Raw genomic sequence first — 14,962 nt, 5'->3', positions numbered from 1 at the left:
TGAGTGAGGTAGTACTAAGCAGAGAAGCACCCAGTCACGAGCGCTCCAAGCAGTATCCTTAGAGCGACCAAGGTCTTCCAGTCTTTCGCAAGGCTGAAACACATCATGATGATTCCCCATGCTGTGACGATGGAAGAGAGGAAGAGGCGGGATCCGCATTTTCGTACAAAGGCTGCTGCCGGAAACTGCAAGATGATGTATGAACCGAAGAATACAAGAAGCGTGATAGACTCGATGCCAAGTTGAAGATCCTTTGTCATGCTATTGAGATCAACCCGTGCTCAAATTGGTTCGAGGTCACTCACCTCGCGACGGCTGCATTCAACAAGTTCGCCCTGTCAAGAAACGAGATAGCCTAAATCAGGCCTAACATCACGAGCAAGCGCCAGTTCATCTTGTGGATGATCTTGCGTTGCTCAGATGCCGTGAACTTCTCGCCATCGTCGACATCGATATCGACGATCATTTCCTTTGTCTCTTCGATATCACTCATGTTGGTATCGCTGAGCTCTGCCGTACAAGCTTGATATGCCGAGACATAGTGTTGGCAATGCTGGGCCTTATATGAAACAAGCCCAGATGTGGCAGTTGCTTGCCTGAGATGTCGTTATGCATCCTGGTATAGGCGTTTGCGCACTACCTGCCGGATCCCCGTGACCTGGGCAAAGACACCTACCACTTAGTAACAACGTGGATTTCCAGTCTGCAGCCTAGCAGTTCTATGCAGCCTTCCACACGAGTTATACTGCAAAAGAGCATATGTCTTTATAGCGTTGTAGAGGCTGGCGGCAGAGGGTGTAGTAGATCTCCTCTTGATGAGGTTGCTGAAATATAGCGTCTTAGCACATATATGCAGGCAGTACACAACGTACGCGTAGGATTAGCTCAATATCTTAGGTCACGGAGTTCGGCTGGTATTTCGCAAACAACCCGTAAGCACGTCAGCGCATAAACTCAGTCCTAGAAAGACGTGGGATTGCGTCACGCATTGTTTGTAAGTTGAGTGGGCTCAATGAAGCTGGAGAATTAGAGTCACACTCCACGTCGTAATCATTCCATTATCTGCTGATCGTGGCTAGTATGAGTGAGCCTACGGTCGTTATGTTTGGCAAGAGAACAATATTGGTAGAACCTAATGGGACATCCGAGTGCCTCAACATCACAACAACCTCGTTGACACAGGTGGTTGTTGGTTGGGGCCTCGGAAGACACATCATGGACCGTTTGGTGCTTCCGCACATCCTGCAATACAGCTACTTCTGGATTGCTCAGATCATCAACGTTGTCGCAGTCGCTTTTCTCAAATGGTCGGTTTGCGCATGGCTTCTGATACACAATTTTTTTTTCCAAATTGTATCATGTCATTGTCTGGCTGTCAATTGCAATGGTCATGGCCTTGGACTTTCTGGCACCCGTTCTGACGTTTTTCGGCTGCATACCTCTCGATAAGAATTGGAATGTTATGTACCAGGGTTGGTACAGATGCTGAGCAAAGGTGCGTCTCGAGCTCTCGTGCACACAGGGGGGTGAGTAACATTGTCACCGAGGTATTATGGAGAGCATGACAGTGACGGTAAAAGAAGCCTCTGCTGAGCTCGAAAGATCGTGATCCAAGGAACAGCCCAGCAGCAAAGCAACAGTAGAGTCCTGATAGAAGTTTGACTCAGTTGGTTTGCGACGGGTTTCTTCGGGCTTTGTGGCAGGCTGATTGCTGCAGACGGCATAGCAGGTCGTTGATCGAGACGTGTGGAAGACATAATGTGTACAAGCTCTGAAAGAGCACCAGAACAATACAAATCAGTTGCCGAGAAACAAAATTGACTAGGCTGTTTCTAGAGGTAGATGTTACTGTTCTGAGCTGTGTCGCGATTCATTTTGCATGGGAGGTGCGAGACAGTGCCCACCGCTCGGTTCACCGCTCTCACTAGCCCCGCCCCCACCATTCTGCCGGCTCTACAGTGACGCGAACATGAACTTTTTTGTGCGCCACACCAAAACACCAACAAGAGTTATAAAGCCTGTTGCAAGCCAGAGTAGTGGAACTTCGTGCCTAAAACTTTAGATTCAATTACTCGTCCATTTGGTTAGCACCCAACATGGCGAACACCGAAGAAATAGCGCAGCCGCACAAGCAAGAAGACATCCAGGTGCCACAAATACCAGAAACAGAAGCAAATGAGCCTGTCGACGAGAACGACGACGATATTGACGACTTGTTCGATTCAGAAGACGAAGATGCGCCCGACCTGGTCGAATCAAGCAATCCCAGTGACTTCACAAAAACCTACAATAGACAGCGGAAACTAAACGACCCGTCGATACCCGCCGATTACAAACCCAAGAACAACCCACAAAAGCCCTCCGCAAACACAAATCTCTCACTAGACGATCAGGTCGCAGCACTGTCGAAGCATGCCAGCAAAATCCGCCTCGACAACCGATTCAGCGGTGCCACTGGCGGCAGTGCGCGTGACAAGGATAAAGCAGACCGCGCCACAACCGAGCAGGTGCTGGACAGGAGAACGCAAATGATTTTGCTCCAGCTCATCAACCGCAACACAATCAGCGAATTGAACGGTGTCATCTCCACTGGCAAGGAAGCCAACGTCTACCATGCCATCAGCGAAGACCCTGAAAATGGCGAGCAGACACACCGCGCAGTCAAAGTCTACAAGACAGCCATCCTGGTTTTCAAGGATAGGGCAAAATACGTCGAAGGCGAATTTCGATTCCGCCAGGGATACAGCAAAGGCAACAACCGCGCAATGGTGAAGCTCTGGGCTGACAAAGAGCGTCGCAATCTTGCACGCATTCACGATGCCGGCATCCCCTCGCCCGAACCCATTGCGCTCCGCACACACGTACTCGTCATGGGTCTTGTAGGCGACCGCAAAGGCAAGCCCGCGCCGCGACTTAAGGATGTGCGCTTTGATGGTTTGACAGGCGAGGAAGAGGACGCGAAATGGACAGACCTGTATATTGAGATGCTGGCATACATGCGCATCTTGTACCACACGTGTCGCCTTGTGCACGCAGATTTGAGCGAGTACAATGTGCTCTACCACCAGGGACGACAGTGGATGATCGATGTCTCGCAAGCCGTTGAACACGACCACCCGCGCTCTCTGGAATTCCTACGCATGGACGTCAAGAACGTGTCAGACTTCTACCGATCAAGGAATGTCGAGGTTCTCAGCGAGCGAAAAGCGTTTGCGTTCATCACCGCAGAGGCGGGAGAAAAGGAGGTCAAGGAGATCGAAGCTATCTCAAACAATGCGCGTGAAGTCATGAAGCGCGAGCCGCAGACCGAGGAAGAGAAGAAAAAAGAAGAGGAGGATGATGAGGTCTTCCGTAATCAATACATTCCGCAAACCCTCGACCAAGTCTACGACAAAGAGCGCGATGCCGACCTCGTCAACGCCGGCGAAGCCTCGTCACTGCCCTACCAAGATCTGCTCGCCAACACGGTCACCGCTGCCAATGCCGCGAACGCTGCGGAAGGCGACCAGTCGGGTGAAGGCGGAGTGGAACTGGAGTCTTCAGACGAGTCAGACGGGAGTGATGTCGACCAGAGCATATTCGACAAAGGCCCTTCGCGGGGCAAGAAGAACATGGACAAGGACGAGAAGTTGGCACACAAGAAAGCCGTCAAAGCCGAAAAAGCGGAGAAGAGGAAGGAGAAGATACCTAAGCATTTGAAGAAAAAGTTGGTCAGCGCGAGCTCGAGAAGGAAATAGAAGGCATTTGATACCATGAGCATAGTAGAGCAATCGCATGATCCACACATCGAACCAGATCAGGCGTTTGGCCCACCAGTGGGAGAGTCACACCCTCCTTCACAAACTGCTTGCTTTAAAGCAAACGCCCATCAATGCAACCAAAGGTCCGTTCAATTTTGCCTCGTCAAGTCGCTGAACAATGCATACCTTGTTCAATACGATGTTCGCCATTCCATACAAGCCAATATGTGTTTCAGAATTTCGGTCTGTGACGCATCTGACAAAATAGCACTAGCAAGCAATCTTAGCCGGTGGTTCATGCCAAAGTTACCTATGCTCAACTCCACCGTTTTGTTTCAGACTCTCCAAATGCTTGAGAACGCATTCGCTTGCAGTCATGCGATGGTAGCCTGAGGCAACTTGAGGCAGGCTGCGGCACCTCGGCAGGAAGCACAATGCCGCATCGACAAACTTGATATCAACGTCTCATAAAAGCCTTTTCGCACGTATATAAGTGATGTCTGCGTGCGACGGATGACCTTGTACTATCCGCACCCATCAACACTCTTCCGCCTTACTCACTAATCTTTACTCCTACCTGCTGGCCAGACACCTTACACTAATAATTTCTTCGACCCTCTTTAATCCACATCCGCGCTCGTACCAAAACTCCAACTCTCAGCTACCGAACATGAAGACCACAATCTACACCATCCTCCCACTTGCCGCCTTCGCCACCGCTTTTCCCAGTGCGCAGAACGCCGGTCGTCCTGTCGCGACGGGATCTTGCTGCGTCGCAAACACGAGCTTGAAGCAGGACGTATGCAACATCAACGGTCAGAGTGGGCGCTGCGTGCCGTCTGCAGCCAACAACTGTAGGTTCCTTCTCACGTGTATATGGCCAGGGTTAGTAACTGATGGACGTGTTAGGCGGTGGTCAGTTGACTTGTATTGAGGACAATCGATTGCAGTGCGATGCGAACACTCTGGAGCGAGGTAGACCACTGTGCAGGTTGGCGAGCGAGTTTGGGGTGATTAACTAGAGCCGAAATAATTGGAAGATTTCTGGACCTGAATAGCATGCCTTCCGAGTAAATACGCACCGACTTCGATCTAGCTGTGCACCGTTTTGACACAGTTTGTTTGCTTTGTCCCTAGCTCCATGCAATGTTCACAAATTTCCAATGTCTTGCAAGAAAGCGCAAGGACATTCAAGCGCCGCGAAGTGCCCGCCCTGCAATTCGGTTAGTCCAAACGGTCTCGAAATCAATCGCTGCATAGGAGACTTACTTTTTCGTGTTAAAGATAGAAGATCAGTTGCCCAGCTTCCTCTACCGCCTTCCTTGGCTCAGGTACAAGCTCGCTCATGAACCACGAGTTTCCAAAACGGCTTCTCAATGCGCCCAAGCAGCCTGCAATAAGGGTCCGGACCAAAGTTATCGCGATATGTATAGATTAAGGTCGAGTAACGGTCTGTGAACCAGTACAATAACACGTTTGTCAAGAGAAAATCAATATCAGGATCTTCACCGGTCCATTCCAGAAACTTCTCCCTGGTCCTAACGAAGTCCGTCAGTGAGATGAACGATAATAGATGAGAAGACTCACCACGCCAGAAGAGCCAATGGGCTGTAAGAGATGGCGAACCCGAGGATGCCTGGCCAGGTGCTTTGCTGAATAGCTGCAGCTGTTTTTGTGCTGCTCATCTCCGTCGTGCGTTCGATCGCTTCCGTTTCCTTGTCGGTCAATGAATTATCGCTCGGATCAACAGTAGGTAAATTAGGAAATTGATTCACTGCCAGAACATCAGCTCCAAAACGTCGAAAGGACGGTGAAACATACAATGCACGGCAACTGTAGATTCATACGTTGTGCCCAAAAGTGTCGCAATCAAGCTCCCAACGTCTCCACCTTGTGCCATATACTCTTCGAAACCGAGCTTTCGCATCGCTTTATCGATGATGCGTGCGGTATCCGGTGCGGTCTAGGGCTTGTCTGGAGGAGCTGAACTGAGCGTGAACCCTGGTAATGACGGAACAATGAAGTGATACGGCTTGGAGGTGGCAACATACTTCTGTCGAATGAGATCCAGCATGGGTAGGAACTCGATGAAGCTGCCTGGCCAACCGTGCAAAAGCGCAATCAAAACTGCATCTACTCTGTTTGACAATAGTCCTACGAAGTGCAGGCCGGTGTTACTTTTCTCATCCTCAGAGACCAGTTTCTAGTTTGGGAAGGGATTAATGTATGTCTCTTGGGCTTACCAGTCGAAATATTTCAACCATTACTTTGTTGTTGCGGTGGTCCAATCGTGCGCAATCCATCGCAACGATCTGTCTGGCTGTTTCTCCAGGGGTGAGGACCTATTCGCGATGCACCCAAGATCCAACGAAAATCATCAGTGATGTGTAGCTTGAAATTTTTCGCAGAATCAGGCATGGATTACGGCATTTCGGGTTAGGGTGATAGTAAGGGTCAGTAGGCATTGAGGGGTCAAAGGAAGACAGAGTACAGTTCATAATGTTCATCACTCAGCTTGAGATTGTATTGTGATGTGCACCTCTCAAACGCTCGAATTGTTTGATGCGAGCAAAGGTGACGCCAAGTGGGTCATATCGCGATACGGTATTGTTTCGGCGAGAAAAGAGGACCGTCGTACTGGTTTGAGTCTCGCGCTTCAATCAAACTTCTGTAGAGCTCACTTGCTTCGCATGTCACTCTCTTTTGGAATAAAGTTTGTTCTCGGCATCTAGTTTCAGTAGTGTACATGATCGCTTACAGCATCTCTAGATCAAAGCTCTTGACTGTCACTTTCCCACCCAGAGCCTGAGTTGCAAAATTGAATACACCAAAACGATAGCCGGTAAAGAACTGCCAAGTGTTGGTCATTGAAAATGGTTCGCCCAGTTGTGTAAATGAATGCCCATCGGTGCTGTACCAAAATGTGGTTACCCTTACAGCTGTTGTACCGGAAAAAGCTGGCGTAATGTCGGCTTCGATGCGCAACCAGACGTTAGTGGTATTAGCAGCAAGGGTTGGGCCAGTTGCCGCGACGGTGCCAGTCGAGTTCGTTACCCAGTTGGTCCCTAGGTTCAGCTCATCCACCATGACAAGCGAAGACGTATTGCCAGACTTGTAGACGCCGATGTAGGCGGCAATATCCCGAAACAAAACTGCACCTGTACGGTCTCCATCTTTCAGTCCACTCACATCGATTTTGAATGTACCGGCAGACTTTGGTCCTGGTATACGTCGCGTTAACGTGTTGCGCGCAGTAAAGAGATCTTCAGTAACGGTGGCTGTCCGCAGGTGCAGACCGCCGTCAAGCGACCAGGCGCTGTCATCGGGGTTGTGGTTCCACTCCCACTCATGGCTCAACAAAGGCCCTTGAAAAGAATCCACGCCGGTCGTTACTGGTACGGTCTTGTTCATGTGCACAGGAATTGGGTAGGTCTTGCCCCATTCATTATTCACACGAACGACCTGCGGCCATCCATCTTCTGTCCAAGTTAGAGGAGCCACAACAGGAATGCGCCCTCCCGGATAAGCATCCAAGAATGCCACGTAGTACCACTGGCCGTCTTTGATGCTGACGATACCGCCCTGATGGGCGTTACCAGCATTTGAAAGCGGACCCTCGATGCTGTCGACCAGGACCTGGCGTTCGTACGGGCCCCAAATGTTGTCAGATTTGAGAACGTACTCGTCATCTGCAGGCTTGGTCACCCAGATGTAGTACGTCCCATTGATCTTGTACATCCGCGATCCCTCGATATACACTTCGTCTGGACTTGTGTACACTGCCTCGGTTTTGACCTCCGCTGTTCCGTTGGCATTGAGTTGCGCGACGTTGATGGTCGTCTTGCCGTACGCCATGTACATCGTATCATCGTCGTCAATCAGCAATCCATTGTCGTAGTAGCATCGAGGTAGGCTGCCTTGAGAGGTCCAATTCCAGTGCTCGACCTCGCCATTGTTCGCCGCTGCATTCGTGCCACTTGCCGTCCATACGTATGTCGGACCATCTGCGATACAGCCCATCCAGTAAAAGGTGTCGGTGGACTCTTGATATTGAAGTGTACTGGCCCAGATGCCTTGCACATACGCTCTGCTCGTGGCATTGTTCAGATCGTATTTGGGTCCAAAGTTCAGACGTGGCACGCTGTGGGACACTGGTGCCCAGTTGACCAGATCGTATGACTTCAACACTGGCGCGCCGGGCGAGAAGGCGAAGGTGGAAGAGGAGTAGTAAAACACATCACCAATGCGGAAGACATCTAGATCTGGATAGTCCTGCCAAATGACGGGGTTCTCAAAGGTCGCTGCACCCAATACAGAAGCCGTAAGCAAGCTCAAACCTGCCCATAACGTTGGCGTCATGAAATGCATTTCGTTCGTCTATTCTCTGTTCCTGCAAATGGGACACGATAAACAAAATACGACTGGACTGAAGCTACTGAAGCCATCCGCGTCAGCCATCCCGAAATGAGGAGTCGTTCCTGCATGCTGGCTTTCGCCCCCACGACACCCGAGTTCATGTGGGGAAACTGGGGTTAATCAACGTTTTTTGTACAATTCGCCGCCGTCCGCAGTTTTTGATTGGTGCAGGGAGACAGCAATTTCTCCGGTCACGAGGGTATGAGAGGGGTAAAGCTCGGCATCTCTACGTGCATCATGACGATGTTCGGCAAGTCTCCGTGGCAGTTGCGCATGTTCGCCGATGGTCTTGAGGATGGGAGAAGTGTTGCAGACCTGGCGGCGAGGAACCAGGAGAAGAGGATGTGGCTGGAAGTTGGTGTTGTGGCCCGCACTTTCCCGCCGCGCTGGCGAACGCCCTTTCGGTCGCTAACGACATCGGTGTCTCGGTCACTCGTTCTTCGGCACGCCCTCTTTACGGCGCTCTGTCGGCTTACCAAGACACACGAACGTATCGTTTATGTCAACAAGAGAGCGATAACGGTTGCCGTGGATATGCAAGCTGTATGCCAGGGCTGTTGGTGTGACGCGGTCGAAATAGAGGGTGGGAAAATTGCCCTGTCTGGCTGCGCATCGAGGCGCTCGGGACTGCCAAAATTCAAGTATTCATCGTCGTAACGTCTCTCAGAGCGTCCTGCTGGACTGAGCCCAGGCGCGAGGCAACAGATAGGTAAGAAAATAGGGCCGCATGGTGTCCGCTCTCACCTGCACAAATCGGTCCCCTTGTTACGAATTGAGAAGTGCATAGCTCAAAAGAGTACGGCGCTTACAGAAGCACCATCATATTCCAACACCAGATTCCAACAGTCCGTACCAGTCGCTTATAAATAGTGTGCCAGCATCGCGAGTCGGACATAACGTGAAGGCCGAACACAACACGTCTTGAGCAAGCTAAGTGATGATCAAGGTAACATATATTCGCTAAATTCTAGAGTACAAACTCAACCAAATCTATCCGTAATCATCCTGCAACATACGGCTACAACCCTTTTCTAGGACATCATGCAGAGTTTCGAGGCCTTTCTTGACAATGCAACAGCCAAAGCATCCAACATCATCCCTGGTGCTGCGATGGCGGTTGTGGATCAGCACGGTTTGTGTCCACTTTGCTGGCTGCAGTGGGTCATGGCTTACTCATGCAGGTAACTACGTCTACAAGAAAGTTTCAGGAACCAACGGCGTCTTTGACGACGCGTCTCCTCTCGAGTTCGATCAGACGTACTTCATCGCATCTTGCACAAAACTTATAGCTTCTATCGCAGCGCTGCAACTGGTGGAAGAAGGACTCGTCACCCTGGATGAGTCCTTGGATCGCCATCTTCCGGAACTTGCATCCCAGCCCATCGTTACGCAGACGCAGGATGGACAGCTCAAATACGACCAAGCCACGACCGTGATTACCTTGCGCGATCTTGTTACGCACTCGAGCGGCGCGACTTACGACTGGCTTGATCCTACCTTGTGGGCATGGCGCGCTTCCCGGGGAGAAGTTCCAGCTGTAGTCTTCGATGGCGACGTTGCAAAAGGCCTGACCTATCCTCGAAGATACGAATCGGGTACAAGCTGGAACTACAGCGGCGGACTTGACTGGACCAGCTTACTCATTGAGCGACTTACTAGTACAAGCTTTGAGGAGTACGTCGAAACCAATATAGCGAAGCCTCTTGGTGTCGAGTCATTTACCTGGCATTTATCGCGCAAGCCACACGTCGCAGAAAAGCTCATGCGCATGTCCACACGTAAGGAAGATGGCGCATTGACAGATGGACCTAACCCATTCTCGCCTGAGCCAGTGAAGGAGGCCGGTGGCCTGGGCCTGTACGCCAATGCACATGACTTCACGAGAGTGCTGGCGGATCTGTTAAAAGACTCTCCTGTACTTCTGAAGAGGGCTTCAGTCGATCAGATGTTCACCCCACAATTCTCCCCGGGTAGCTCAGCTCTCCGAGATCTACGGGCTATGGGCGAATTTGCTTACAAGTGTGCACTTGACGATAGCATGGAGGGCGTTGTCACGAACCATGGGCTTGGTGGGCTGTTGATTGAGGAGGACGTACAAAGAGAGAACTATTTTCGACCTGCAGGTACATTGTCGTGGTCTGGATTGCCAAATTTGTCTTGGGGTATCAACCGTGAGCGTGGACTGGCAACTTTCTTTGCTACGCAAGTCTCACCCTGGGCGGACCGTAAGACTTGGGATGTCATCGCCAGATTCGAGACAGCAGTCTGGAGGAATCTTTCAGCGTAATAGGACAGATTGATCGTGCAGATATGTAGGACGTCAAAGAAAACTGTATCCTAGTTCTCAACACGTGTCCCGCATGTCACCCGATCACTTACGGCCATACTGAGCATGCGTGGCATGGTATTACCACGAACTAAGCGAGGTAAACCATGCCATCATTCGTACATGAAGACCTACCACGTAGGTAATGTAAATACCGCAGGCTCTTCATTGGTGGAGCGTAGACTAGCCGAGAACGGGGTGGGGCGTGTTATGGTGTTCGTTCAATAGCAAGCCGCAATCAACAGGCCCTTGTCCTCAATAAGCTCGCCTCGGCAAAGCTTATATCCCTTTTTCACTACTGCAGAAGGTTGCGAAGCAATATAATGATGACCTAGGCTCTGTGCTTCGAAATCTTCGCTCGGAGATGAGTCTAGCCCAAGCAATTTGTCGGTCTTCTGCCGAGTCCACCCCGCAAAAGTCACCCGCACTTTAGGCCATCTTGCTCACATGGACATGATCAAGGGGTTCGTTAGTGACATGCCTTCTGCCAGTACGAGGTTGGTTCTCGTGATCCCCGCAATTTCTGCTTCGGACATTCACCGATCCTTAATCTGGGGCCCCGGAACTGAGTCCTAAGCTAATGCAGACCACCTGGCAACCAGAGAAAATTGCTATCGCCGTGACGCGTAGCCCTCATGGGCGAGTGCAGATGCTTTCAAAAGTCAAGCATAATACTATAAAAGGACGAAGGACGCCCACCGGAAGGACGTACAGCCAACAAGCTTTGTGCGGACAACCCAGAAGCGCTACCGCCCGTTCCCCCTTTGTCTCACCTAATCATGTCTTCAAGATTTGATTATTCACGCTCCAGCGTGATCGCTCTTGCTCTAGCTGCCACGAGCTCCATCGTTGCCGCCGCGCCATGCGATATCTATGCCTCTGGCAACACGCCCTGCATTGCCGCACACAGCACAACCCGGGCCCTGTACAGTGCCTACACAGGAGCACTTTACCAAGTGAAACGTGGCTCTGACAACACGACAATCAACGTTGCACCGAAGTCTGCTGGCGGTGTCGCCAATGCTGCTGCTCAAGACACCTTCTGTTCCGGTACGACTTGCCTTATCACCATCGTCTATGATCAATCTGGCCGCGAGAATCACCTTACTCAGGCACCTCCTGGCGGCTTCAACGGCCCGGAGTCCAATGGCTACGACAACCTCGCGGGCGCAATTGGCGCACCAGTCACGTTGAATGGGCAGAAGGCGTATGGTGTCTTCATCTCGCCCGGCACAGGATACCGCAATAACAAAGTCAGCGGTTCTGCCACAGGAGACGCAGCGGAAGGCATGTACGCAGTACTCGACGGTACCCATTACAATGGTGCTTGCTGCTTCGACTACGGCAACGCCGAAACCAACAACCTCGACACAGGCGATGGTCACATGGAGGCCATCTACTACGGTGACAACACTGTCTGGGGTAGCGGCGCCGGCAGCGGCCCATGGATTATGGCTGATCTTGAGAACGGTCTCTTCTCTGGCCTGGGCGCGACGCAGAACACTGGTGACCCTAGCATCACATACCGCTTCGTCACTGCGGTGATCAAGGGAGGGCCAGGCAACTGGGCCATCCGCGGTGGTAATGGCGCGTCCGGTGCGCTGTCGACTTACTACAGCGGCGCACGTCCAAGCGGATCTGGCTACAACCCCATGCACAAGGAAGGTGCCATAATCCTTGGTATTGGCGGCGACAATAGCAATGGTGCCCAAGGTACCTTCTACGAGGGAGTGATGACCACCGGTTACCCAACTGATGCTACAGAGAACTCAGTACAGGCCGATATCGTAGCCGCTAAGTACGCCACTACCTCCTTGGTCAGCGGCCCGACATACACTGTTGGTGGCTCTGTATCGTTCAAGGCTACCACAGCTGGGTACACTGACCGCTATCTCGCACACACTGGAGCCACCGTTAACACACAAGTTGTCTCATCATCCAGCAGCACTGCTCTGAAGCAGGCTGCCAGCTGGACCATCCATACTGGCCTTGGCAACAGTGGCTGTTATTCATTCGAGTCAAAGGACACCGCGGGAAGCTACATTCGACACTACAACTTTGGGCTTCAGGTTGCTGCCAACGACGGCTCCAAGGCTTTCAAGGAGGACGCCACCTTCTGCCCGCAGTCTGGCCTCACCGGTAGCGGTTCGTCGCTTCGTGCTTGGGGTTACCCTACACGCTGGGTCCGTCATTATGCAAACAACGGATACATCGCAAGCAATGGCGGTGTTCATGACTTCGATGCTGCTGCATCGTTCAACAACGATGCTACTTGGGCCACCAGCACTGGCCTTGCTTAGGCCGTCGTTGATTCGAGCATTATGGCGCGCGAGGCAATATGATCTATTCGATAGGACTCAGTCGTTGCAGATGGAAGCTAGGCGATTACGGACGTAGGACGATGTCGTTGAAGAAAGCTTTCAAGGGGTCTAAGCTACGTATATAACGGATTTCAGAATACCGATGGCACACGTGAATTTCGAGGGGTAGTTCTGAACGTCAAATCTCAGCACCACAGCCAATTTGCCATACAAAGTCAAGCATGCACGCTTGATCTATCCTAATAGCATCATAAGAATCATTTTTGAAGCTTGATTTTCACATCACAATCGCTTTTTTGGTGTTGTTGTTGCCGCTGCCGTCCTGCCGCAATGGTCAACACAGATCGCCGGTTATCACGTATGCTTCAACAAGCCGTCATGGAGCATATTGCTGCCGGCAAAAATAATACTGAGGTTTGGCGCTTCACTGGATTTAATCGCAAATGTGTGGTGAAGCTTTGGCTGAGCCTGGAGTACTGGGGAGTCTGCTATCTGCCACCTTCTGTGAGGCTAGGGAGGCCTCCATTGCTGCGCCAGTTGCAGCTGGATGCGCTTGTAGAGTACCTAAAGAGTAGACCTCATGCCTATCTTAAAAAAATGCAAGACTTTTTATATGAAGAGTTTGATATAGAGGCGTCTCTAACAACTGTGTGGCGAGCGCTGGAGCGAATACAGTACTCCCAGAAGCTGGCAACAAAGCGAGCAATAGAGCAGAGCAAGCCGCTCTGGCGGGTGTACAGAGCAAGAGTTGGAGAGTACAAGGCAGAGCAGATCACCGCCATCAACAAGAGTGCTTGTAACAAGCAGATCGGGGATAGAAAGTATGGCTGGAGTCATATTGGGCAGTCAGTTGAGGCGACGTATTCAATGCAGAGGAGTGAGCAAATGGTTGCTTTTGCATGCAATGACTGTCATTGACTAACTCAACTACCTCATTTTTCAAGGCTTGATTACCTCAGAGATCATGGAGCACTTCCTGGAGCATCAGGTCGTGCCATATAAAACTCCTGGCTGGTCAGTTATAGTACTAGATAACGCGTCAATCCTTTGGGGAGCAAGAAACCAAGAGCTTTGCGCCATGTTTGAGGTTAATAGGGGTTGCAGATTGTACAATATCAGGACATGAAGATCACAAATGCGAGATGTACTATTACAACTAATACATTGCCTCATCTACTGTACAATATTGCGTGTTGTGGTGTTGATGTTGACATTTGGTGTTTTGAATTTAGTGGTTTTGATTTCCGACCTGAGGGTGCTAATCGTCACCCGTATCGTTGTCCAGACCACGCTAATGCACCTTGCTTATAGCGTCCGCTGCACCTCGCTTATAGCCTGTACACCGCACTCGATTGGATGCATTATCTTGGTAGATTCTTTGGTTACAAATTGTCGTTCGGACAATTTGCAGCGCCAAAGAGGAGGCTGCTGATGTTTTGGCGGTTAAGTAGTATCTACAGTATCCTTTTTACACGTACGTAAGTTGTGCCCAGGCTCTCTGCACCTGCTGCAGCGTGCCAGAGCCTGGTGGCTGAGACCTGATCGCTCTCCTTCTTGACGCTCTTCACAAGCAATCTGCTGGTTGGCCTCCTTTTGAGCAAGTATATCCTCTCCCTCTCCCTTTGTTAAGGTCCCCTGCTTCTGTGTACCGGGCTGCGCCCGGTTAGCGCCTCGGCTAGCACAAGCCTCGGAGCTTGGTATAACCAAACGCCAACACACGCACAAAAACGCTGCCGGCTGCTAGCCGGCAAACCTTATCAAATTCATCTGATCTCATCCGGCATCTACCCTCAGGGTCAGCCCCTTACACTACAAGCTTAAACCAGCCCCTGATTAATACAGGACCTTTGCACGGAGCTCTCTGCCTGTCGTAAGTTTGATTGAAACGCGTTGTAAGACTGTCTGTACGCTTGACAAAGTTGCGCGGCGAATGGATGCCAACGTGACCTGCACCGTGCGCAGCAAGCAGCTTATCAGTGTTACGATCAAAGGGCAACCTGCAACAACACTGAACGAACAGGACTATGTAACAATACAAGAGGAGCCGAGGAACTGTAGTATCGATCGACTCGAGCAGTGGGACCAAGTCGGTGATACTCAGTATGATCATCACTTTCAGTTGAGCAACTCAAGCGACTCGATCGACCCAAGCAGTGCGG

The 14,962-nt window shown here is 51.0% G+C and overlaps 7 protein-coding genes across 7 annotated transcripts; 5 read left to right on the top strand and 2 right to left on the bottom strand.

Annotated features, from left to right (window-relative positions):
* Window positions 1-1,360: 1,360 nt before the first annotated feature.
* Window positions 1,361-3,737, top strand: BU25DRAFT_437170 (RIO1-domain-containing protein; the record flags this gene model as incomplete). The annotated part of the gene is made up of 2 exons (XM_033708987.1): window positions 1,361-1,573; window positions 2,148-3,737. The coding sequence occupies exons 1-2, from the start codon at window positions 1,553-1,555 to the stop codon at window positions 3,735-3,737; spliced, it is 1,611 nt and encodes a 536-aa protein (XP_033565543.1). The 5' UTR covers window positions 1,361-1,552.
* A 494-nt stretch (window positions 3,738-4,231) lies between these two features.
* On the top strand, window positions 4,232-4,762 carry BU25DRAFT_384556 (uncharacterized protein; the record flags this gene model as incomplete). The annotated part of the gene is made up of 2 exons (XM_033704329.1): window positions 4,232-4,594; window positions 4,650-4,762. Exons 1-2 carry the CDS (start codon window positions 4,411-4,413, stop codon window positions 4,760-4,762), a joined length of 297 nt encoding a protein of 98 aa, XP_033565542.1. The 5' UTR covers window positions 4,232-4,410.
* A 1,728-nt stretch (window positions 4,763-6,490) lies between these two features.
* BU25DRAFT_407020 (glycoside hydrolase family 43 protein) lies at window positions 6,491-8,502 on the bottom strand. Its single transcript, XM_033705432.1, has one exon. It carries the CDS (start codon window positions 8,106-8,108, stop codon window positions 6,495-6,497), a length of 1,614 nt encoding a protein of 537 aa, XP_033565541.1. The 5' UTR covers window positions 8,109-8,502; the 3' UTR covers window positions 6,491-6,494.
* BU25DRAFT_184798 (uncharacterized protein) lies at window positions 8,234-9,005 on the top strand. The gene has a single exon (XM_033700954.1). It carries the CDS (start codon window positions 8,358-8,360, stop codon window positions 8,811-8,813), a length of 456 nt encoding a protein of 151 aa, XP_033565540.1. The 5' UTR covers window positions 8,234-8,357; the 3' UTR covers window positions 8,814-9,005.
* A 69-nt stretch (window positions 9,006-9,074) lies between these two features.
* On the top strand, window positions 9,075-10,434 carry BU25DRAFT_359553 (beta-lactamase/transpeptidase-like protein; the record flags this gene model as incomplete). The annotated part of the gene is made up of 2 exons (XM_033703643.1): window positions 9,075-9,288; window positions 9,338-10,434. Coding segments are annotated over exons 1-2 (1,188 nt in total), but the record flags the coding sequence as incomplete, so codon positions are not given.
* Window positions 10,435-11,261: 827 nt separating this feature from the next.
* On the top strand, window positions 11,262-12,782 carry BU25DRAFT_418164 (carbohydrate-binding module family 42 protein; the record flags this gene model as incomplete). The annotated part of the gene is made up of 1 exon (XM_033707857.1): window positions 11,262-12,782. One exon carries the CDS (start codon window positions 11,262-11,264, stop codon window positions 12,780-12,782), a length of 1,521 nt encoding a protein of 506 aa, XP_033565538.1.
* A 1,464-nt stretch (window positions 12,783-14,246) lies between these two features.
* On the bottom strand, window positions 14,247-14,447 carry BU25DRAFT_332405 (uncharacterized protein; the record flags this gene model as incomplete). The annotated part of the gene is made up of 1 exon (XM_033702437.1): window positions 14,247-14,447. A coding segment is annotated over one exon (201 nt), but the record flags the coding sequence as incomplete, so codon positions are not given.
* Between the last annotated feature and the right edge of the window lie 515 nt (window positions 14,448-14,962).

The sequence above is a fragment of the Macroventuria anomochaeta genome, assembly GCF_010093625.1.
Source record: "Macroventuria anomochaeta strain CBS 525.71 unplaced genomic scaffold BU25scaffold_4, whole genome shotgun sequence".
Lineage (NCBI taxonomy): Eukaryota > Fungi > Ascomycota > Dothideomycetes > Pleosporales > Didymellaceae > Macroventuria > Macroventuria anomochaeta.
The sequence above is the reverse complement of the archived record's forward strand: the minus strand, read 5'-3'. Positions and strand labels throughout refer to the sequence as shown.